The 26272-nt window shown below is 37.6% G+C and overlaps 1 protein-coding gene across 1 annotated transcript in view; it reads left to right on the forward strand.

The window, feature by feature from the left end:
- The window catches only part of PLXNA2 (plexin A2), a gene marked incomplete at its 5' end in the record, with an annotated part of 261184 nt that overhangs the window by 154441 nt on the left and 80471 nt on the right, over positions 1-26272 (forward strand). The window contains 2 exons of the mRNA XM_015816987.1: positions 2342-2493; positions 18470-18587. Coding sequence (XP_015672473.1) covers positions 2342-2493; positions 18470-18587 — 270 coding nt within the window. The remainder of the gene's footprint in view (positions 1-2341; positions 2494-18469; positions 18588-26272) is intronic.

Raw genomic sequence — 26272 nt, forward strand, 5'->3', positions numbered from 1 at the left:
AAAATATTATTTTTGTATTTAATAAACTTATTTTCATATGTTACAAACATTTATCAACAATTAGGTGAACCATTCACCTTTCCTCTCAAATATGGATTTGAGAGTACTATTACTATAACCGGAGTACTTAGGTTAACTTCCTTTGTACCTATTGACATGTTAATTCCTAATGAAATGAAATATCTTAGGTGAAAGGCATTACAATAATGTTTCAAATTCAATATGCCTAAACCACCTTCATCCTTTTGTTTATATATATGGTTTGCCTAATCCTAGAATTGTATAGTTTTTGTATACAGTGTTAAAATATTTTGCATTTTACCTGAGACTTCTATTCATTCGATAAAAAAGGGAGAAAACTCTGAAGCTAATGATAGTTTGACTTAAATCTTTCTTCCTGCTTTTGGTTTCCTTTCCTTATTGCTTAACCTGCTGTTTAATGAAAGTTCTGGAGAGCGCAAAAGCTTGCTTTCTTATTTTGTCTTATCCCAGTAACAGTATTGCCAGCATTGATGTTTTATAGTCACAGACCATTAAATTATTCCTGCTCCTGCAATGTTCAGAGAGCATATTCATATGTGCTGATGTTCAAATTACTGTACTTGGAAATACTGCAGATTTCTTGGGCAACTCACACTTCATTGCATATTAAGTGCCATTTAATGCTTCATTTCCAAGCATATTGTGTATTGCCTCATTAAACACAACTTCCCATAGTGATCTTCTCTATTTAGATGAACACTTTTCAATGTTCTTCATATTAGATATATTTTAAGTATGTGTATGAATTGTATTCTTAATAAACTGGATGCTATACAATCTACTGGTATTCTGTGAGACATGTATATGGCTATATATGTCATGAAGAGATTCTACACTTCAAAAGCAATCACTAAACCACTGTATATGACATTCTATATTCACAAGCCTAGGCTGAATATATTGTTTCATCAAAGCACTTAGACCAGAACCATACAGCAGAAATGTGTTATCTCAGCCTTAGCTACCTCTAGACATATTCATTATTCAAGCTATTCATTATGACTTCATAAATTCTCCCACATTACATTCCTGAGAAAAGAGATTTTGAACTACTATACTAATCAGGGGAATGAGGTGGGAAGAATTGGAAGCTAGATGTCTCTTGGATGTGTAAAAAAGAAGAAGAAAAGAAATGGCTATAAATACATACAATTAATTCAGAAGATTTTAAAGACTAAAGTGATCAAGTCACAGGGCCGAACCACAGGTATTTATTCCTGTGAAGCATACCAATCTCCTGGACTATACCTCAGGCCCAGAATGGTAGGCTTTCTAGTCCCCAGGCTGGGCTCCATTACTGTTGAACACCATATTGGTCTGTAATTGTAACACTATATTGATCTGTAACACTATATTGGTCTGTAATAAGGCTACTTGTATTAATGATTTAATTGCTAAAGAGAAGGCCAATCTGTATTTCATAGAGACTTGGCTGGGACAGGAGGGTGGAATGCTGCTCTGAGATTTGCCCAGCCAGTTTTCAGATTTGGCATCAGCTAAGACTTCAAGATAGGGGAGGTGAAATGGTGGTGATTATACAAGAAACTAGAGAAGTATCCAGGGGACATTCTATTTACATTACCAGATATGCTGTTTCTTAAGTTGAGCATCAGTAGGGCTCAGTTGGGACTACTGCTATTGTACCAGCTTCCCTGTTATGTAGTGACTTCCCTGCCTGAGCTTCTCAACTTCATGGCTGAGCTGGCTCCAGAATTTGTGGCTATGTCAGCTATGGGGCTGTCCCAAATTATCCACATAATAGCAGTAATACGCCAAAGTTCTACACTATCCACAATGGAGGAATAGCTGGTAAAAATGATGAAGCTTGCAGACATGACATAATTAACTTTCTTGATCAGGGAAAAGATAATATCTACATTTATAACTGATTCCTTTTAGAATTTTTGCATGGAACAGAGAAAATGCTCTTATGACTTATGATTCTGATTATTAGAAAAAAATGGATAATAGAAAAAAGTGAGCTCTTTTGTAATCATAGAATAAGAGACAATTTTGTAACCATATTTATATTTGGAGCAGAAGAAATTGGAAGCTGATTCTTTCTACTTCTTTCCATTCTTTCTCTTTTGCTTTTTCTTCTGTTTCTTTGTTCTCTCTATTTTGCATTAGTTGTTATGTTCTCTTTATAACGTTTAATAAAACTTATTTTTTTAAAAAAAGAATCTAGATCTTTCTCAGAACCATTTGTAGAACCATTTATATTTTTCTCACCAATTTTCTTATTTTATAAAGCTAAAGTTTGTTTCCATTGTCAATGCTTGTTCTTTTACTTTCCCAGATCCTAACACTATCAGGTCCACCAGAAGGAGGAACACGAGTCACAATTCGTGGTGTTAACCTGGGGCTGGATTTCTCTGAGATAGCCCACAATGTACAAGTAGCTGGTGTGGAATGTGTTCCACTAGAGGACCAGTACATTATTGCTGAACAGTGAGTTTGTTTGTTTATTTGTTTGTATTCCACCTTTATTATTTTTATAATAACTCAAGGCAGTGAACTTGACTACTCTAATACTCTTTCCTCCTCCTGTGTGGTCTCTATGTGAGCAGATAAACAAATAATAGTACTTAATATAAATAATGTTTTACCTAAGAATAAAAGCAGAAGTTCAACTAAATAGACCAGTTCTAAGAATATTGTGGTCGTCATTCTTAAATTTCAAACACTAATTTGTATAAAAAAAGTTGTAAGACTACTAAATTATTATGACAAAATATTATTTTTCAATTAACTGGATTCCTTGGTGTCATTTTGATTAATCCTTACTATGAGAAAGCAGCCATTGTCCAATTCCAATTATGTCTAGCTTGCTTCATGAAATTTTTGCCTGCGCTCTGCTGGCTAGTTTCAGTAGAGAAATTACTGAGAACAGAACCAATCTAACTTTAGCCATTGCATTAGAAGATCTCTGGTATTTTAGTACACCACAGAAACTCTGAATTCAGAGATACAAAAGAAATGAGTGGAATCCAACATAATATATATTTTTCTTTCTCGGCTCAGGAGATTTCATTTACAGATGACTCTGCAGAGAAGTTCTATGTGTCTCCTTCGGACACAACCAGCATTTTCTCCATTCTTCTGGGCATCAAGGGGCCAGAACACTGGGCAGATATAGTGGAAAAGTGGTCTTTCCATTACCTATTATTGTGGAAAACATTTCTTTATCTAATAATAGAAAGCCAACAGATATAGAGAAGGTTCCTTGTAAGAGCAATGACCACTGGATCTCTCTGCAGGACCAGATACTGCTAACCATGTAATTGGATTTTTATTAACACTTGCAAAATACATTAGTTATTGTGTCACAGTTTTATTGGTTACTATAAATATATATCAATATATAACTATAACAATAAACTGGAAACAGCCTTCAGCAAGCCCGTTCTTCCTGTGCAGTTATATATTTCCTTCAGCTATCTTTGTTATAAGGGAGATGTTACTGGGAAAATCACATGCTTTTGTACAACATACTGTATATGAATGTAAAAGGCCTAAAATAGGTATAATTTTTAACATTTCCTAAGATGAAAATATGCACACTCTAATTTGTACCAAAGAAAATAGAGTTTAATATCAAATAGGTTAACTTTATTCTTTTAGGGGCATTATGTTGTGGCTAATGGCATCTTGTTCGATCTGGAATTATGTAATTGGGTAGGGAACGAAACCTCCATCCACTATTCTCAGCTGTTGTAATTGTTTTCCATAATTTGGGAAGATTTCAAAAGTTGATTGAGCTTCCAGTGCCCATTTTTTTTCTCCTTTGTCTTTACAACCAACATGTGCTCCTGGATGAAAAGGCTGGCTCTTGTCCAGCTTCCCGATGCTCCTCCCCCAACCCCAATAATTTGAGCAGAATCACTCCCCTGGCTACTCAACTACCGAGAAAAAAAACAAGAATATTGGCCTATTCAGTGCATCTCTTTCTTGTCAGTCGCTTCTGATGTTCTTGCCTCCCATGTCTTCAAACAGAAGGGAGATATGTAATTGGCTGGTGAGGGAAAAAAATCTGATTTTACTGTTCTTTTTAAAAAGTCTGAAAAATATTAGAAGTTAATCTTTGTCCCAAAGTTGCCTCAGATGATTCCCCAAAAAACTATGGAGTAATTTTCCTCATTGCTATATTTCCTTTTCTGGAGATTTCCAATAATGTGTTAAATATAATTGATAATTCCAAGACTAAAGGGTGATTTTTTATTATTATTAATAAAGATCAAGCTGTTTTTCAGAAGATGTTTTAGTCCCTCAGGGTCCTTAGCGTGGTTGCCTTGAGTCTGGAGGTATCATTGTAAGTATAGGGAAGGATGCCAAAACACTCAGAGGATAGTAGAAAAGAGTCTTCTCAGGTAGTCTTATGATTTTCTACACTATCAATCATTAATCAAAACTCATGAAGTACTTAATTTGAAAAAAAACCAGTGTCAAATACAGCTAAGCTAGAGACAAGAACAAAGTCTTAGCTTAACTCTACAGCTTCAGGTTGGTTGGGAAAACGTGACAATCCTAGACCAGGCCAAATCCAAAAATGCCAGGGAATTTCTAGAAGCCTGTCGCTCTGACATCAGCCATCAATAGATACATAGACATTAACAACATCTATAGTCTATGCAAAAGAGACAATCAACTAGCCCAAAAGAGAAAAAGATTCCAGCACCTCTCCAACCAGTAATCAGCACTCAGATCAGCATAGATTAACTCCAAGGTCAGTTTCAGACCAACAATCAAGTAAGCAATGTCTTAATCAACAAACTGCCAAAGAGCCATTAATAAACAGCCCTACCAAAGAATCCCTAAGACCCTGCCCACTCACCCACATAGACAGGCTAGACACCAGAATATAAACTGACAGCAAACAGCACTCCTTACTAGTGCTGATGATGTTACCTAGTTAGGATAATGAAACATCTGCAAGAAAACAAGCAAGCTCAGAGAGCACCAAAGACCCCTCATTTCAACCCTGAGCTACAAATATTCTCCTTCATTGGCAAAACACTGTTTCTAACACGAAGATCTCATGCTATACAGTTTACCTTCTGCAACCTGGATTTGATGATGATGGCTTGTGTTCAGAGTCAAGGGGGTCACATATCATTATTGGGATAGTATTTTGATTATCTACAAATATGGATTGAGAGATATGTAGGCAAGTTAACATGTTTGCAACACCTGCAATTCTTAGTAAACTTTGAGAAGAACTATCTATCTCTTTAAAATTACTTAGAACACCTAAAGGAGATTCTGGGTGTGGAGAAGGCTATGTTTTTTCTTCAGAGTTAAGGAGACAATTCACACAACAGTTTGTCAGATTAGTCCTGCAATGACTGATCTAAAGTCTATAGTGAGGCTTCAGGATATGTGGTGACTCCCATAACTTCAATGCCCTGGGCAACAGCCTGTTCTCAGTCTCTTCTTCTGCCCTTCAGATCCAAATCAATTAACTTTCAATACTTATTAAGTTTTGCTGTTACTAACTAGAATTTTAAAAAAGATACTTTGGTCATGTCCTCCAATCTGAAGAAAAGAAATGTGATGTAGGTATCAAGACACTGGAAACTCCATACATAAGGCAGGTGCCTTGTCGGCCAAGAAACTGGCAAACCAGGCAATTGGTTTAATGGAACCATTTGTTCCTGCATGTTTTCAGCCTCTGCTAATCCATCACATTATCATAGTCACAGTCAAAATAACTACAAGAACATATTTTCAACATCAGGGAAGATCAAGATTCCTTTTCCGATGCAGGCAGCACCTCTAATGCATTGACAGGCAAACCTTCAAGTCATCAGTCTTTCAGGAGAATATTGTGTATTTCTGCTCATTTCATTTCAGTTACAGGTTGGATCAGTCAGGGGGACTAGATCCAAGATAGCAGAGTCTGAGTCCTGCCATCTTTGGCAGCATTTCAACTCAATTTAGAATGCCCTTTGTGGACATTTTTGCATTGCCAATCAACCACAAAAGCAATCACAGCTTTGACTATTAGATATCCCCAGGGCCTCCTATATGCTCTTCCTGCTGTTCCTCTAATTTGCAGAAAGTTAAGGCATGTATGTTAACAGACAAGATCTCAATCTCTCACTTCTAATCCAGGAAGCTTTGGGTTTTTAGATCTAATACATACTTGTCCTGCTAAACATAATGGACACTTTTATTGCACCCAGATTCAAAAGATAATTATAGTTTCAAATCTGGAGATTAAGAGGAAACAGCTAGCCCATTTACATTATAACCAGGATTCCAACCAGACCATTCTTTTATCTTAACATCTTATTTCAGGTGGCTCAAGTCTATTTATGAGCTCACCTGAAGGACATCTTAACAGTAGTTAAGAGGAAAAAGTTGTCTCCCTATTGGGTTTCCAATAGTGATGTTTCTCAGGTCTTGATTCAACAGACCCTGCATCCTTAACAGTCTTACCTGGCAGGTGTTTTGAATATTCTCTTATGCTAGATTGTATTTCATATGTTTCTGTAACATTTCATCAGCATGCCAAAAAGCTTCGGTCAGGATCCTCCTTTTGAAATGTTCTGTTATGTATATAACATCCTCCTGGAATCTCCATTTAATGCTAAACTTTAAGACATTTAAATGATTATATTTTATGAGTTCCTGTCACCCGGAAGATGGCTTTGGGTACTATTATTTCAACAATATCTATAGCAGTGGTGTCAAACTGCCAGCCCACGAGCCGGTTGCATTATACAGAATCCATGCCCACCCCAGCTCCAGCAATGCAAAAAAAGTTGCAATACGTTGCAACACGTCACGTGATGTGGCAAGTTTGACACCTGTGATCTATAGCAACTCAGATTATCAAGTCCTCTTATTTCTTCTAAAAACTTTTCTCTCAAACAGATCCTTATCTGTTACTGCTTAGCTTTGATTCCAAGAGATACTTCTTTCTGTTTACAATGAAACAATATTTCTTCCTTAATGGAATTTCTTTCTTTTTAGCAATATAGTCAGACCTAAACACATTAAATAGAATTCCAATATGTAATTTTCAGCAACAAGCAGTCTTTACTGATAATGCAGAAGTGATAATTATCTGGTATCTTGATCATTTGTCCAATTTATAATGAGGTGCTTTAAGTGTAGTTGGGATGACTTCTGTAAATCTATTTGCAATGACAGTCAATCAGAAAAGCAAAGCTTCATATTATATCAATGGTATAAGTATAAAATATAATTGGCCCTCTCTTAACCTGACTCATTTCCAAATTACTATAGTTAAAACCTCCTGAACTGCTAGTTAATCCAACTTTCCTTTCAAGTTTAGTCAATTTCCTTTCACCTTTCAATTTAATATCTATTCAAATATATCCCCACCTGCTCTTCTCTATCAACCTCAACTGACTCCAACTGAAAATCTTGAAGTACCCCTATTTGAAATCAAAGTGGTTAACTCCTTGTCACTAGCAATTCCATTCTTATAGCCATCAAATAATGTGTAATTATATTATATAAAAACAGTTTTCCATAGTATTGGAACTAGGGGATCCTTTCTTTCAGAAAAGTGTTATGTATCACCAAGAAAGACTGATGTTCTTTTCATGCATCCAGCAAAGTTGTTTCTTCTTTTCCTAAGAGCCAAGAATTGTTTTTGCCACATTTCCACCCATATCTTAAGATATTTAATTTATTGATTTGTTTATTTGATTCAACATTATTTTTTCAGTCTTTCACCTTTTGGTCTATTTACTTTTTCTACCATGAATATCCATCAGCACAAAAAAGCATGCCTACTCTGATTTAATGCAGTTTTTCTTTCATACAAAGCATATGCACAAATATCAAGCAGAAATCTAACATGTGATCAATAAAAATCAATGACTTTTTAATAGGAAGAAATTCTGCAAATAAAATTCTGATGTAGGTGTGCCTTTGTGTGCATGCATATGTGCCCACACATGCATGCATTCTACTCCAAAGTTAAATATACTGGTATACTTTTCCAATGGCCCCTTTGTGTAGCAATGTGTGCCTGAAATTTCCCATGTCTTTGACTGTATATTAAAACTAATTTACTGTTCTAGTTTACTGCATTCTGCCTGATGTGTTCTCAGTGTGCATGAGCATTTTAAAATGGGGCCACAATTTTCCTGGCGGCGTTCTACTTCTCTTTCTTGCTTCTAGACATCCTTAACAATCCTCGGCTTCTTTTCATAGTGCCAACATGACCCATAAGGCACATTGTTGGGGTAGAGGAAGCATATGTTACTAATAGTTTATGCTTAATTAACCCTTGATTAATCAGTTCCCGGATGACTTCTGAAGGCAGCTTCCAGTCCAACGATTCAGATGTTTCTAAATGCCTGACATTTCCCTCTTTCTTATTCCACTGCACTGTACAGTGAGAACCCTGTACTTGTCAAGCCAGATTTTCAGCTAATATACATTCAGTGGCACCCCAGTGATCTAGGTTAGGCCATCTCAGAGTGAAGAAATTGGATTTTTAGCTCAAGGGTTAAATGACCCTTTAAAATGTTTATTTATTAAGCATTTTGTTTTCTGCCCAAGTCTGGCCTCCTGTTTTGCTAAGCCACTTTTCTTCAGAGCAACCTTGCAGGTTTACGTTCATTATCTCCCCCACTCCGGTTGGAATGCATCCAGCCATGCTGCCAGATGCAGGCATCCATTTGTTAAGCATGCAAGGCAGTGACAGCAGTTTAATCCAAATAGGCCTCTGCAGGAGTCAATTCATTTATTTCCCTAAGAAAAAATGTCAGCTAAAAATTAGAAAACAGGCATGTAACAAAGGACAGGCAAATAACCCCTTCCCCAGTGACACGTATCCCTGTATTTGTTGCTTATTTTGTTTTTGCAGATTTTCCATGGGGGGAGGAGAGGAAGGGGGAGTGAGTGTATTGAAAGGAGGATCGTGCTCACCCATGCAGGAAGGAAAAGAAAGACAATGTTGAGCCATTGTATTTTTACTGACTAAAAGCATTAACAGAAGCATAGTCGGGTTAGTCTCTGATGGCAAAAAGAAATGAAGGACTTGTGGAACTGTAAAGTCTACGTGTACATAGCAAAAGCAACTAAAATCCATTTTATTAGATGCATGATGTAGAAAAAAAGGAGGAACGTCACACAGAAAATGTACAGTAGATTGGGGCCAATTTCAGGAATGTGGGTGCCCTGTACAGCACCACATTAGGACTGATCTTTTCCTAACTTTTGCAGTTGGATTTCTGCAAAATAGAATTCCTGCCGAACCTGAACCAAAGGTAAAGATGTATCTAGTATAAATAAACTGGATTCACAACCTACATACAATTACTGTTAATTTTTTTTAGTGAGGTTCTTTTCTCTTTTTTACAGAGACACACTTCCCTTGGCAGAAAGAAAGAAATTGGTTTTATTTTTGAACTTCTATTTCCTTTCTTTTCTGCCCTGCAAATATTGCTCTCAGTTTATCACCTGTATGCTGAGAGGAAATATCCTAACCATCCTGCCCTTCCAGAAGTTTGTTTCCTTTTTCAAAATGACTGTATGAGATGGTTCAACAGTTTTCTCTTCTCTCTTGCTGGTGGGCTCTGAAATTTGAGCCTGAAAAAATTTACTCAAGGGTCCTTTCTGTGCTTCATATTTGAGCTGTTTTGTCTACATTTTCCTTTCCTGGGCATTAAGTAAATATCTCCTAGGCGTGCCCATTTATACTTTTACAAAAATGTTTCAGCAATTGTCTCTGTGGCAGCTACATAAAGAAAACAGAATAACAGAAAACCTGTTGAAATCCTAATCTAAGGTCAACAATAGCATGGCTAAATAGAGGTCAGGCATTTTCCAGGCAGGTGACAGTCGGGATCCTAGGATACAGTAGGCATCTTTTCTATGTCCATCAGTGATGGTTACTGCAACAGAGTGATTTTCTCTCCTGAATCTTTGCAGCAGCTTCTGTCATTGCTTCAAATATCTATTGTGCTCCTCTTCTTCTGCTTGCCTAGTTTTAGAGTATTCAGAGTATACAGGGAAGAAAGCAAAAGGTACCAAAAAACTAGCAGTAACAGCAAGCAGGAGATCATCGCACTATGCAGAGGGCAAGGGGGGAAGGATTGGTAAGTAGTTGGGAGGGCATTCACAGTTAGCAGAATATAGGTAATCTTCAACTTATGACCCTAATGGAGCCTGTGGTTGTTAAACAAATACGGTCAATAAGTGAATGCCATGTTTGTTAAGCAAGCCTATTGTTCACTATGGAGTATTTTTTGCTGAAAACTGGAAGTAAACACTTATTCTCAGCAAAAACATAAATTGATTCACATGGCACAGCATGCTGCAAACAGTCATAAATGTGGCCAGTTGTGACTGTGGGGGGGACACCACTCAGAACTTCAGAACTGGATCATAAGTACCTTTGGGGGAGGAACCTGTTGTAACTTCAAATGGTTTCTAAGCAACCAGTGATAACTTGAGGACTACTTGTAGAACTTCTGAGTTATCCAGCCCTATGATCCTATGATTCTATATAACTTGACCTCCCTGTAACAATTATTTATTGTTTTTGTTATTGCAACGTGTTCCAAAACTGTGAATGCAATTCAATTCTTTTTAGGCTGTCTGGGGTGAGAGTGTGAGACTTTTGAAGCTCAAAGGACTAGGCCCTGCTTGAGTTCTGTTTTGAACACTCCTATTAGTCAGTTGCAGGAAGAATTGATGAATTCATAGGGTTCTGTTGCCTGTTCACTATATTCAAGTCCAGCAGAACAAAAGATAACTGAAGGTCAGTTTCAGATTGATTTGTGAGAAACTTTGGAATTAAAGTGGAGTGAAACAGTGCCACTGAAAGTACTCTCATAAATAGAGAAAAGCTCTGCCTTTGTATTTCTAAAGGCCAACAGAGATATTTCTTATGATCAATGTTAAATCTGCTAAGAGCTATTTATAATAGTAGCCATCACAGAATGGTATGGCAGAGTTTTCTACAGAATAATTGTGTGTTCTGTAGTAGCTTACTGCTGCTCTGGCAACAACTCATAAGCAAAGAGGCCCCTGCTATAGTGGTTTATTCATGGTACTTTCTGAAATGCAATCCTACCAGTTTCACAGAAAAAAAAAAGATTAAAGGAGTACTGCTAGAAAGTAAAAAAATGACAAATGTAGCTATGCTCTATTCCATGTATAAGAATCTGCCTTTCCTTTTTCATCACATTTATGACAAGGGGAAGGTCAAAGGGAGCAAGGTGGTGCTTACTGCAGCCCCATTGTAGCTTTTTTCTTAAACTGCATTCATATACAAAGGGACAGAGATTTGATTGTGCTGCTACAATTGCTATATTTTTTTTGACAAATACGACACCCTCTCACTTCCCTTCTCTTTCCATCAGAGGACTGAGGGATTGACTCTGCATGCTTCCATCTCTGTTTTCTTGTACTGGAACTTCTTTCTAGGCAGGCTTTCCCATCTTGTTTTCTTGCAACTTCCAAAGGCACTAAGGCACTTTGTTGGACCATTCTTCCCTATGATGAAAGAGGAGAAAGGGATAATAATCTGTGGATTTGATTATTTTAGTAAGCCTCTCAGTCACATCTTTGATCTTTGCTCCTGGGAGATTGCATATCTCCCTTTATCCATTCTATAAATTGTTGATTCCATTCCTCTGAGAAGTGTATCATTTTCCCCACCAATACCACACACATCAACATACACCTTTTTTTTTTCTTGAGGAAGCCTGATCTACTTTTCTTCCTTATACTTGATATCTCTTCAGGGGAGGATATGAAATTGATTGCTCAGCTCCAGTGGGACTGGATTGGGCTAGACCAGGACAGTCTGTCTCTAAAAGTTTTTTTTTTCTGGTAGTCATTTTTTCTTCTCAGAAGCTCAATATAGCTCAACTGCTTTAATCTCAGGTCACCTATGTACTCCTATTAGAATCAACAGATTTAGGAGCAACCCGCTCCAGTAATAAAATCACTGACTCCAGATCTTCAAAATTGTAGTTGGAAAATTTGTTTTTAAATGTTTCTCCATATACATGGCTAACCAAGCACAATTCCAACCTTTGAGATAAAATCCTGGCCTTTTCCTGTCATCAGTAATGTCAATGTTCTCCTTATAAGGAATATTAAAATGTGATTTACCCACTTGCACTCTAAATTGGTTGAGTCCCTTCTAATAATTCCCCATGGAGCACTGGGGAACTACCAAAGGACTGGGAAAGAGCTGATGTAGTTCCCATCTTCAAAAAAGGGAAAAAATGGATCCAGGAAACTACCTGGGAAGATTCTGAAAAAGATAATCAAGCAATGAATCAGAGAACACCTAGAGGCAAACAAAGTCATTACCAAAAGCCAACATGGGTTTGTCAAAAACAGATCATGCATTCTTTGACCAAGTGACAAAATTAGTGGACCAGAGGAATGCTGTGGATATAATTTACTTGGAATTCAGTAAGGCATTTGATAAAGTAGACCACAACCTACTACTTGATAAGATAGAAAAATGTGGGTTAGACAGCATCATCACCAGATGGATTCATAGCTGACTGACCGGTCATACTCAGTGTGTGGCCCTCAATGGAACTGCATGTACATGGAGGGAAGTGTGTAGTGGGGTGTCCCAGGGCTCTGTTTTGGACCCAGTGCTCTTCAACATCTTCATCAATGATTTGGATGAGGGGATAGATGGGGAACTCATCAAATTTGCAGATGACACCAATAGCCAACACTCCAGAAGATAGACTTAAGATTCAGAAGGATCTTGACAGACTTGAACATTGGGCACTATCTAACAAAATGAAATTCAGTGGTGAAAAAAGTAAGGTTCTATATTTAGGCAAGAAAAACCAAATGCACAGGTATAGTATAGGTCGGGGGTAGGCAACCTTGGCTCTTTTATGACTCGTGGCTCTTTTATGACTGAGTCAGGAATTCTGGGAGTTGAAGTCCACGAGTCATAAAAGAGCCAAGGTTGTCTACCTCTGGTATAGGTGGTACCTTGCTCAATAGTAGTAACTGTGAGAGGGATCTCGGAGTCCTAGTGGACAATCACTTAAATATGATCCAGCAGTGGGCTGCAACTGCCAAAAAAGCCAACACAGTGCTAGGCTGCATTAACAGAGGGATAGAATCAAGATCACATGAAATGTTAATGCCACTTTACAATGCCTTGGTAAGGCCATACTTGGAATACTGCATCCAGTTTTGATCACCACGATATAAAAAAGATGTTGAGACTCTAGAAAGAGTGCAGAAAAGAGCAACAAAGATATTAGGGGACTGGAGGCTAAAACATATAAGGAATGGTTGCTGGAATTGGGTATGTCTAGTTTAATGAAGAGAAGGATGAGGGGTGACATGATAGCAGTGTTCCAATATCTCAGGGGCTGCCACAAAGAAGATGGAGTCAAGCTATTCTCCAAAGCACCGGAAGGCAAGACAAGAAGCAATGGATGGAAACTAACCAAAGAGAGAAGCAATCTAGAACTAAGGAGAATTTTTCTGATAGTTAGAACAATTAATCAGTGGAACATCCTGCCTCCAGAAGTTGTGAATGCTCCAACATTGAAAGTTTTTAAGAAAAGACTGGACAGCCATTTGTCTGAAATGGTATAGGGTTTCCTGCCTGAGCAGGAGGTTGGACTAGATGATATCCAAGGTCCCTTCCACTATCATCATCATCATCATCATCATCAGCATCAGCATCAGCATCAGCATCATCGTCGTCGTCGTCATCATCATCGTTATTATTATTATTATTATTATTATTATTATTATTATTATTATTATTATTATTATTATTATTATTATTATTATTATTATTATATGTTATTACTGCTTGGAGTGGTATGGGGATCCTAGTGCTTATAAAGTATCTTTTGATACTCATACAAAAGATTCAATAGAAGAGCAAAGTAATATTATTACTGTAATAGCTTGAGGCTGTGCACTAATGCCATCATAAGTCAGACTAAGAATAGGCTACTTAGCCATTATACTTTATATGCCATAGTGTTTCATTTTATTTTTAGAAGAAAGGGGGATTATTAAAATTATCCTCTTTTGATAATACCGTACTAGGAAACCCTGATTTTATAATCACAACTCTAATTAGTACTCTCAAGTTTTCAAAGATTCTTAACATCATTAGAACATTTACCCTGGGCAGATAATAGCAAGGATCAGCTGCTTTTTCAAGTTGAATCCAGATAAAAGGCCTCTTATAAGTATTCTGTGAGCAGGTTGGATTCTGAGACAGTATTGATTTACCGTACTTTGTCCTTGCTATCAGTCAATGGTAATTAGGTTAATATTGGTAAAGAGCCACTTAACAAAGTAATCAGACCCCTAGACTCTTCCAAAAGCACAATTTTCTAACAGGCTTACCTGTGGTTGTCGCCTGGCATGAATTAGTGCTTCTGTCTCAGATTAGATGTTCCATAGGAATTAATGTACCATCTTTAATTTTATACTAGCCAGTGGATGTTACTATTCAAAGATAGTAAAGGATTAAAAAATATTGTTTTAGAGAACTTTAAAAAGAGTGACCATTGCTGACAAGTCTAGGAGTTGAAAGGAGTTACTGGCAAGGACCCAGGTTGGGTAAGATTGCTATGTCATTGTGCCTTCAGAAAATGAAAGAGTTGTCATCCATAGTATGATAAACTGTTGGGAAAAGGAGCCTCAGATTAGAGAAAGCTCATTCAAAAGTATACACTAAAAGTACAAACAATTTCAATAAGGGGGAAAAAACTAACAGAGGAAGCCCAATGTGACTGTGCAAAAAGCTTAATGAGATCTGGTAACAAAAAGGAGACAAATAGGAAATGGAAAGAGGAGAAAAATAGTCTAGAATTGTAGAAATGGTGTTAGAAAGTCTAATGCTCAGAGTGAACTCGGGTTGGCAAAATAGGCTAATAGTAAGAAAGTCTTATTTGTAATAAAAGTTTGGAAATGTTCAAAATAAAAGGAAAAGAAAGGAGAGAACAAAGAAAATAAATAAATAAATAAATTTACCAGCAACTACTTAATGAATATCACAAAATGTTAGTAGACACTAAATAAAAAAACATAACTACTCAAGAGAAAGAGAAAGTTTAAAATGAATGAAAAAACATGGCTAGGGAATACCTATTCAGCCTGAATGAATTTAAATCTCTAGGGGCAAATTAACTGAATCTAGGGCACTAAAGGATTTCTAAGTATATGATTGTACCATTGAATATTATCATTTTAACAGAATTCAAAACAAAAACATTTTCCCATTGGGAGGATTCTTATAATTAATTCCAAAATCATATTTCAAAACTATCTTAGTCTATTTGTAATTTTCTAAGATCTAATTACCCTTTTGCTGTTAATTGAAAATATTTTTTAAGTTTAAACTTGTATTTAATTTTGTTTTCTCTAAGGATTGAAATTATCAGGCCAGGCCTAGAAAGACATAGATCAAGCCAATCAAAGTTCAGAATCTTGGCAGACTAAACCTTTAATATTAACCTATATATCCTGAGAAGTTCTAGGGCAGTGGTTCTCAACCTGTGGGTCGGGACCCCATTTGGGGTCGATCGACCATTTCATGGGGGTCGCCAAGCAAGGCTGTCCGCCATTTTTTTTGTCCGCCATTTTTTCCCCTTTTCCGGCGGGTGCCTTACCTCCCTTGAGCTGGGCCAGCTGGTGGTCGGCCTGCTCCGTCTCTGCTGCTTGCCAGCTACGCCTCGGCCGGCGCAGGGGGCGGAACCACGCATGTGCCGCGCTCCCGGGCAGGGAAAGTCCTCGACTTACGACCGGTTGGGTAGTCCTCGACTCACGACTGGTTTAGTCCTTGACTTATGACGGGTTTAGTCCTCGACTTACGACCGGTTGGGGTCGCGGCATTAAAAAGGTTGAGAACCACTGTTCTAGGGAGTGGCTATCCTAAGTCTTCTTTCTCCCATTCAGCTCCAGGTTGTATTGCTTCCTGTCTCAACCCCCTCCTTGGAATGTGCTCTCTCCTTCCTGGGAAACTATCATTTCACATCACACATACACACCCTACCGCCCAACCCGTAGGCTCCATCCCTCACAGAAACTCACCCAGTGCTATAAAACTTGACAATCCAAAGGTTTCTAATAGCTGAAAACCTGTTAACAAGAAATTCACTAAAATGATTGAAAAAGAAGTATGTGAAGCCTTTGTCCTTTTGAAGGCACCAACCATGGGTTGAGCAGAAAGATGGTTATTCTTTCATCTCCCAGAGCCCTAAACTTGCCAGAGATTACTGTCTTGCAGTCTTCTCAAAAGAACTAATTTTATGAAACACTTGTGGTTCATCTCAAGTGCTCGCCCAGATAGAAATTGCAAAGGTCTATTCAACAGCTTTTTATTTTGCAGTGATTGTCAACTCTGCTTTTAGCAGAGCTGTTCTCAGTTCACAATTTCTTCCCTGCAAGTCTTCTTCTTTGTCTGTCTCTGACACAATGCCTCTTATTATGCCTTGTTTTCCAAGGGTAAAATAGAACAGATTTCTTCAGTATAATGTTGTAAGCACACAAAACTGAGTGTAAACTTTGTATAAACTTTAAATGAATAATATAATACCGAATAAGACTTATGATCACAATTGGGACCAGGTTTTCTGTTGCTAAGCAAGGCAGTTATTAAGTGAGTCATGGTTGTTTTTACAATCATGCTTGCCATGAATGTTAAGTGAATCAGTGCAATTGTTAAGTGATTCATACAGTCATTAAGAGAATCCAGCTACCCCATCCATTTTGCTTGTTAGAAGCAGACCAGCAAGATTGTACATGGCAGTAAGGACCCCAGAATGTTAAAACCATGTTAAAACCATACATGCCATTTGCCAAGCTAGTTGCCACCCAAATTTTTATCAAATGATCATGGGGATGCTGCGATGGTTACAAGTGTGAAGACCAATTTTAAATCATTTTTGTCACTGTCGTAATTTCAAATAGTTGCTAAATGACTAGTTTAAATTAAGGACTATCTATAGCAGAAAGCAATAAGTACAAAATTAATTCTAAGATGAATAGTTGAATTATCTTGTATAGAATCTAAAAGTGTGCATTTTATTTTTTGTCTATTTAATTCTTTGGATTGATATAGGACAGGCATGTCAAACTCGCGACGTCACATGACGTCGCGCAACGTATCGGAGCTTTTTCTCCATTGCCGGCAATGGGGTGGGCATGGTTTTGGGATGATGTGTCCGGCCCGTGGGCCGGTAGTTTAACACCCCTGATATAAGAGAACCTTCCATTCAAAATGAAATTGGGTGCTTTAGAAGAGAAATTAAGATTATATGACTAAGAGGCCATTAATCTATTACAGATGATCATACAGATTTTGTTTGGCATTTTGGCCAATAAGAGCTGAGGTGAATAATTGTACCATGAACAATGGTTACAATCTGTTAAATCAAACAGGTTTATATTATCACTTCTTATCACCATACCTATTTTAAATATACAACATTTAGAATGATGGGCTGGGATTCCTCTTTTTTTTAGAATCCCTCTGGGCTGAGATTCCTCTTTTTTTTGTTCCTTGAGTCTGAAAGCATAAGTTTCCTGTTGACATACAGCACATTGAATTAACTATCATCAGGAAGAGAAAAACACAATAGCAAAGAAAGCCATAAAAAACAGAAACACATATTCACTTTCCATTTTTCTCTTCAATTTGTACATTTATGGTGATGTCTGTTGCTTCAAACTTATTGGGCAATATAAAACTACAATCCAGCCACACTACATGTCCAATTGAACATATTCAAGACTTACACTCATACCTGTAAATTTTGGAGGAACTTATAATCATATTGTCTCTTTATCTGCCATTCAAGCATAGATGCTAATGCTGATGGCCACAGTCCCATTTTTCCCCATATATTGATTGAGGATGTAAAGAGAAGCTGAGAAGAGGGCCATTCATTTATGTTCACACCACAGTTACTTGGTTTGAATGCTCATGTATTACCTTTTCTTTGTCTACAAATATGTCACATTCCCTGTTTATCTCAAAATATTATTGCCTTATGTCAATTTAACTCATTCTCTCATCACCATTAGAGCATTCTAAGGTGGACAAATGTGACAAGTCTATCATATCTTATTAGAGTTTGTGTGCCTGTTGCTGATTAAACTGCGACCTACAATGAGAGTGGTTCCCATTATTGATCTCAGCCATTACTTCAAGGTCTTCACACTTTCTTTTCAATAGTATAATGTGTTTGCCATTTGTGCTTTGCTTAGCACTCAACTTTACAGCTTGCAATAATTATATCTAATTCTGACTTTCTCTTCTGTTAAATTACTGCACAGCAAAAAAAAAAGTCTCCAAAATTAGCTCATTCATCAGACGAGAGCATCAGCCATACTATTATGGATGAACAATGTGCATATATATAATAGCATTTTTTTCTTATTGTAGAACTCACTATGGATTTTACATTTTCAGAATTGTGTGTGAAATGGGGCAAGCTGAGCCTGACATTAGCTCCGGTCCTGCACTCCTCTGTATTGGAGAATGCAAATCAGAATTTGTGGCCAAGTCTGCACAACATTATACATTCGTGGTAAGTACCCTACAAGCCATTTTTGTTACTTGATTGATAAACATAGACCAAGTACTGTAAGCAGTACCCAAAATAGCCCTTTCTTGTCCTACCAAATAAAAAAGAGTGGCAGGGTCTAGAGTAGTTAAAATGCTGTTTATTAATATGTTCAAATGGTAGCAAATCTTTAGCTTATGTCCAATATGGCATTTTATATGCCCGATGTCATAATATGGCTTACCACTTTAAGTCAATTATCTTCAGCTCTTTTTCAGTAATCATAATGAAAATTTATCCAAGGATGAATAACTGCAGATGTCTCACCTCAAAGCCAGGGCCCTAGGAAGAAAAGTAAAATATAAATCAAATTCATTAATTGTAATGAATAAATGAGAAAATAAAATAAATTGTCCGGATCTTATGAGTTCCTCCCCTCTTCCCTTTTTGACATCAAGTCATTGTGCAAGAGTGAAGCTATTCTATTCAAATAATAATAATTGGAGCCAATGGTATGTGAGGGTTTTTTCCCCCTCAATTCTGAGTTATGGCATAATTATTTGCCAGTGGCTACCTTAGCTTGTCTTTAAATTCTGCTTGCACTGGCTGATCTAATTCATGGACCACAGTCCTATACTGATATACAACTCTTACATTGTTTGACTAGACCTTTTTAAAAATTTCTTGGCTCATAAAATCATGACACATTCTCACCTGGGAGAAAGTGCTTTTTAGCACTAAATGCTTTGACAAACTGTGGCTTTAACTGTGATGAATTTTTAGATCTTCTGTGATATACTAGATAGTGCAACATTTTTGAGATCATCTGTGTTATCCTTCTGTTTCAAACTAATAATGTGAACCTTTATTACTATGGAACTTAATTAGCTGGAATTAATCTATGAAACTGCCACCTTCCATTATATTATGTATACATTAGAGCACTATGGAATAATTTTATTTGACTATTAAAAACAAACTCTTTGCCCCTCTCTCCTTCCCCACCCACTGTCCTATTTTCTTTTTTATCATCCATCTTTCCTTAATGTGAAAGTATTTTTCCCATTTAAATAGCAAATTGATGCTAATTCAATACAGCTTCCATTAGTGTGCTTAATCTAGAGTTTCTTTTTGTGGTTTTCCATTCCTGGAGCAATCATTGTGCTCTTCTATTATTTAATTATGAACCTTTTTATTCATTTTCTTGAAAGTCACACCTGGAGCTTTTCTTCATTTCCATTTTGGCCCAAAAAAGGCTATTTGGCCTCACTGATTTTGTGCTAACTACTTGTTAGCAATGGCTAACTGTCCACAATTTGTAAAGGAAGCAATAGATAAATTGAATTGCACCTCTTGTCTCATTACTTTGTACTAGAATGGAAACTTATTGTAGTAATGGTAAATGTTGCTAAACAGTAATACTGTGCAAGAGGGAGTCCCCTTTTTAGGGTTACTAAACATTGTTTAGTAAACATTTATCTGTTTGTCTCTGTACCTGCTTTGGTATTTATAACCATTTATCTATCAAACTGTTCTGTTTCATTTCAAAACTATGCAAAGCAACATTACACTGTACTTAAAAAAACAAGGATCAAAAATCTATTAATGATTATAATTATGGACTAGGGAGAATATTTTTGTAAGTATTTGTTTCGGAAAGTAAAGGAACACTTGCTTGACCCTCATTGTGCCACTGGAGGCAGATATATATGTGTCTGTGTCAACTAGAGTTCAAGATGAGCACTGAGCAAGTGAGGGAATTTTAGCTAAGCTAAATGAGTTAAAGTCTCCTAAGCCACATGAATTATACATAAGATATTGGAGGAATCAGCAGAGGTAATTGCAGAATTGCACTTTTGTAATATTTGAAAAGTCCTGAAGAGCAGGCAAGGTCTCAGAAGGCATGGGGTTTCCTCCTCCCCATTTTAAAAAAAAAGATTAAACAGGACCCAAGAAATTGGAGGCTTGTGAGCCTGATATTGGCACTGGGCAAGGTCCTTAAGCATATTTTATTTATTTATTTATTAATTGTATTTATATCCCGCCCTTCTCCTTTCGGACTCAGGGCGGCTTTTTTTTCATCCCCTTTAATAAAACACGGAAGAGTGTGAGTGTAACAACGGAAGCAGGAAAAAATATATAATAATAAACAAACCAAGTGAGCGAGACGGGCAGCAGGGACGGTCACCATTTACAAGCACAGACGAGGCTGCCCGGCGAGGGGGGTGGTGGGAAAACACGGGCGAGATGGGGAACGCCAGGGGTGGGGGGGGCGAGGGGCAGCGGAGGGAGGGGAGGGGAAGGGAGAGAGAGAGAGAGAGAGAGCAAGAAGGCAGGAAGGGGGGGGGAGCTGGCTGGCCAGCCCCCTGCCTCGCTCCCACCCCCTCTATTTATACAGGATGTCATAGTGTCCCGGTCTGTACAGTATATTACCAAACAGCTTGTCTATGAGCACTTAGCTAGGAATTAATTAAGAGGATCCAACTGGATGTATGCCAAACAGATCATGCCAAGCCAATGTGATATCTTTTATGATAGAATTACTAACCTGGTTGATTTGGAAAATGCCATGAATCTAGCATATCTTGATTTCAGCAAAGCTTTTGACAAAGTCTCTTATATCATCCTTGTTAACAAAATGGTCAAATATGGATTTGAGAACTGAAATATCAGGTAGATCCACAGTTCAAGGGCTGTACTCAAAGTGCAGTTATAAATGGCATTGAATTTACCTGGAGAGACATGGTGAGTGCGGTGCGAGAGGGCTCTGCCCTGGCCCAGTGCTGTTTTTATGAATGAGGGGGTTTGGGTGAATGCTTACCAAATTTGCAGATGATACAAAGCTAGGAGGAATGATTAATATTTGGAAGGGGGAATCAAAAAAGTCTTAGGCTAGAACAATGGATGGAAACAAATGGAGCAAAATTTAACAGGGAGAAATGTAAAGCCATGTAGAAATGAGCGAAATCTGCCACAAGAGCAAAACATATGAGAAGGTCCTGGGTATTAGTAAATCTTAAATTCAACATATGCAAAGAAGACCAATGACATCTTACACAGTATTTAAAAGAGCAACAAGAGCAAAGAGCAGACTATGGGATATGATTCCTACTCCACTTTAGTCAGGCCTCACTTAGATATAGAATTCAGTTCTACACAGCCAGTTTGAAAAAGACGCTGATGAACTGGAACAAGTCTAGAGAAGCGTTACCAAGATGGTGAGAGAACTGGAACTAAATCCTACAAAGAATGATTAAAAGACTTAGGAATGTTTAGCTTGCAAAAGAAAAGATTGACGTGGAACACGATAGCTGCCTTTACATATCTGAAAGGCAGTCGCATTGTAAAAGATTTGGACATTCTCCCTTGCTCCAGAGGGTAAGATAAAACTAATGGGACAAACTTCAAGGATGTAGGGATAGATTAGGATATTAGGAGTAATTTAACTTAAGTAAGTTTGTTCAGAAAGGAAAACAGTTACCACATGGAGGGGTTTCTTCCCCTTTACTGGAGTTTTTCAAACAGAAAACTGGATAGTCATCTATGGGAGATGCTGTACTGAATCCTGCACTGCATAGCGGGTTGAACTTAAATGACCTCTTAAGGTACCTTTCAACTCTATATTCTATAAGTATAACATCTCTCTATATTACTTGATAAATAAATGCTTTTGGACCATTACTGATGGGTTTGAGCAAACACTCCATTTTAAGCAAGAGGGTTAACTTGATATATTTATATATTTATCAATGATACTATTAATACATTTTCCTCTGTAGCAAAAAAATTGGCCTAATATAAAAGAAAGCATAAAAGAGGCAAACAGTAATGAATGGGCAAAATGAATCTGGGTTAGCGGATAAAAGGATTTGCTTGCAAGCGAAACGTTCTTGAAAATATATATATTAAAAAGAGAAGGGAATTAATTCAATCCATTTAGTGTTATATTAAATAATGGCAATGGTGGCAAAGGTCAGAGACAATTGCTTTCTAGAAAAGGAAGAAAGTCTTCCTGTGGGCTTTTAGGTGGAGTCACCAAAAGACTGGAGGTATGAGATTCTGCACATGTAGACTGTAAATTTTAGTTTGACAAGCAACATCAGAGCTGCCTAGATGCCAAAAATTTTTACATCACAGGATATTCTGTTTCTATGCTCACCGACAAATGGTTTCTAATTGATTTTTAAATCTGTTCCCAAACATTCAATCAATCAATCAATCAATCAATGTATACCTTAGCTGGTGGGTACTCAGTGCTATTTTCATTTTTAAAAAAAACAGTGTGCGGAAAACAATGGTCTTAGGCTACATTAAGTGATAACCAGTGCCTGAATGAAAAATTGAAGCACCATACAGCAATATGTTAAGCATACATGAAAGGTAATCATATTTTCCATTGCTGTCTTTTTATGAGCTGCTTGCTTGTTTTAACCTCTTCTTTGTTACAACCACAAATTTTTATTAATGTTAGTACTGCTGAAAAACTTCTGCATCTGAGAAGTTTCCTAGATTTCACCTTAGCATTGCCCCTATTACCTAATGGCAGACTGATTTCACTGGAACATTTTGCAGCTGCTAGACCCTTTTTCAGGCATTGTAAGAAGTGGTGAAAGGGGTCATGGAAAGGTGTCCTGGAAAGGATTCCTGGGAGAGTGGCATGGATATTCCCACATCTCTCCCTTTCCAGATACAAGGCCAACACCTGCAGAAAAGACCTTTCTCTGTCCTGGAAGCCTGTCCTTGCAACTGAACTAAACACATACAAAATTTAGCGCCCCCCCCCCCAAATAATAAATTTAGATGCAATAAAACTCCAGGCTGAGTCTAACACAAGCTTGCTGCTTTGGAAAGAGTTTCTGAAGGAGGCACCTTATGTGGCCTTGCAATTGATCTGCTCTGAATCAGACATTTGTCCGAAATGGTATAGGGTTACCTGCCTGAGCAGGGGGTTGGACTTGATGACCTCCAAGGTCCCTTCCAACTTTATTATTATTAATATTATTATTATTATTATTATTATTATTATTATTATATCTAACTAGAGACAGATTAGACACAACCTCAGAGTCGCCTGTGCACAAAGGAGCACTCGCTTTAAATGCTTTCAAAATATTGATTGCAATGATCATTGACAAGTGAATTTGTATTAGGATCTGTAAGTTTCTATGTAACATGCTATTATACTTTATAGTTTCTATACTTTAATTAAGAAAAATGTAAACACTTTAACATGTCACTATTACATCCATTTGCAAATTACTTGCAAACTCATATTGTGGAGCATAAATTTGTATTTGATTTCAGAAAAGCTGAACAAAACATTTTTTCTACACTGCATGTTTGAGATTAGAGAGTGTATGGCTTGTAATTGAAGCTCCTGATGCTAAAATGCTCAATGAGAGTTTCCAGATCATTGTGGTAGACACAGTCATTCATCTTATATATTCTATTATTTTATCACAAGCAATTTTGGCTGTCATTTTCACATTTATTCTGTTAATAAAAACTCTGGGATAACATTAGTCAATGCTTGGTCTGTTTCCATATTTGGCAGGTGACTCACAAACATAAGTTAGGTGAAAGACAATAAACCTTGGAAAAACAATTCCTATAGACCTCTCTCTTTCCTCCCTTGATAAACAAACATACAAATGGCAGCATTCTAAATGCAGAATTTCTAAATCTTTTAAATAACCATTTCAAATCAATTACAATCAATTACATTTTTTTCAGGAAACTCAACTACTTACCTATCAAGAGCCAGATAATATTAAGAACCAAAGATTATGATGTCAATCATAGAATATTTAATTAAAGAATATTTCAAATTTCTTTGAAATACAACTTTTGCACTATATGTAGCATTAAGTGCTATGTTATATTAATGCTATTTTACTTTCATTTTCAGTTTTTAAAGCATTTTTTTCTGGAAATGATCATCATCATTTCAGTGCAACTAAGATAAAAATCATGACTCAAAAGAACCATTCTGAAATCTAAGCAGGAATTGCTAAGCACTTATTTATGATGAGTTCAATCATCTGCTTAGAAATGTCTTTATAATAATTTCGTAGTAATACCTCTTATTTTGAGTCTCAAGTTATGTTCTTCAGAGTATTGACATCTTTAGAGAGACACTAGTAAGGTATATATCACAAAAAAAGGATTACTGAAGATTTAAGAAACTACAACTCTATAGAAAAATTTTTTTTATTTTATCCGAATAAGTTTCTGTCGGGTGACTAAAGACTGATCACTAAATGAGACATGGCAGCTTGTATGAAAACTTCTAAAAATGCAATGATCTGAGTACAATAAAGAAAACAGATATGCTGTTTGCAGCATAGATACATCACCAAATGGTGCCATCTAGGGAATGCAGCTGGAGTGTTCCTAGAGAGTAGAAAAGTGCCACAATATAACTGAAAACTCTAGTTACTTATAAAAATTAAAAGCAAATATATATATTAAAAAATCCTACAACCTCTATAATGGTAAGCAGGATGGATGGATGGATGATGGATGGATGGATGGATGATGGATGGATGATGGGTGGCTGGGTGGATGGATGACTAGATATGTACCCTCAAATCATGATTTATATTTAGCAACCACATAGATGGATTACATTCATAAAATTTGAGAAAGTTGTGGCTGTTTCAGTGCTATCAGCTGCTTCTGGACTGCTCCTATGGTCATGTAATCTTCAGTTTCAGTGTTTTGTGATAGTTTCCCAATTTCACAATCCCTCATTCCCTCCCCCATCCAGCAATAGCCACTTACCTTCCCTGCTGGAAAAAGAAGCATGTGGCACCTCTTACCCCTATGACCCCAACACACACTTCTTGACCCATATCACCCCCTATGCATCCTCCCTGACCACATAATATTTCTGTCATACACCTACCCATCCTTCCCAATCCATGCAATACTTCTCATGCACCCGCACATACCATTCCTGATCTACTCAGCCCTTCACTCCCTTCCACAGCCATCAGCAGACACTTGAGAACCTGCTCTCCTTGAATTTGCAATTTCGTGCAGGCTTCCCCACTGATCTTCTCCTGAAAGCTTCTTACAAGTAAAGTAAATGGGAGGGAGGGAGGGAGGGAGGGAGGAAGGAAGGTAGGTAGGTAGGTAGGTTGGCTTCTGATGCTCCCTGCCTGCCGCAAGGACATTTAATGGAAAAGACGGGCGGAAGTTGTAAGTCACTCCCTCCCTCACTGTTTTTTTGCTCAGCCATGGTCATTTTATTTCTCTTAGGTAAGGAAATATCTCTGAAATTGGGACCCAATGATGCATGGGTTGTCTAGTTCCATTTAAATATTCCTAACAAGCTTGTGGAGAGTGTGGTTGCGTGGCAGCTTCCCCGACACCTGGAGGAAACAGTCTATCTAGACCCGCTCCAGTCGGGCTTCAGGCCGGGGTACAGCACGGAAACGGCATTGGTCACATTGGTGAATGATCTCTGGAGGGCCCGGGACAGGGGTTGTTCCTCTGTCCTAGTTCTTCTCAGCGGCTTTTGATACTGTGGACCACGGTATCATGCTGCGGCGTCTGGCTGAGTTGGGAGTGGGAGGCACGGTTATGCGGTGGTTCTCCTCCTTCCTCACCGACCGCACGCAGTCTGTATTGGCAGGGGGGCAGAGGTCGACCCCAAGGCCCCTAACTTGTGGGGTGCCACAAGGGTCGGTCCTCTCCCCCTTACT

This window comes from Protobothrops mucrosquamatus, unplaced genomic scaffold (genome assembly GCF_001527695.2).
Source record: "Protobothrops mucrosquamatus isolate PMUCROS unplaced genomic scaffold, P.Mucros_1.0 scaffold546, whole genome shotgun sequence".
Lineage (NCBI taxonomy): Eukaryota > Metazoa > Chordata > Lepidosauria > Squamata > Viperidae > Protobothrops > Protobothrops mucrosquamatus.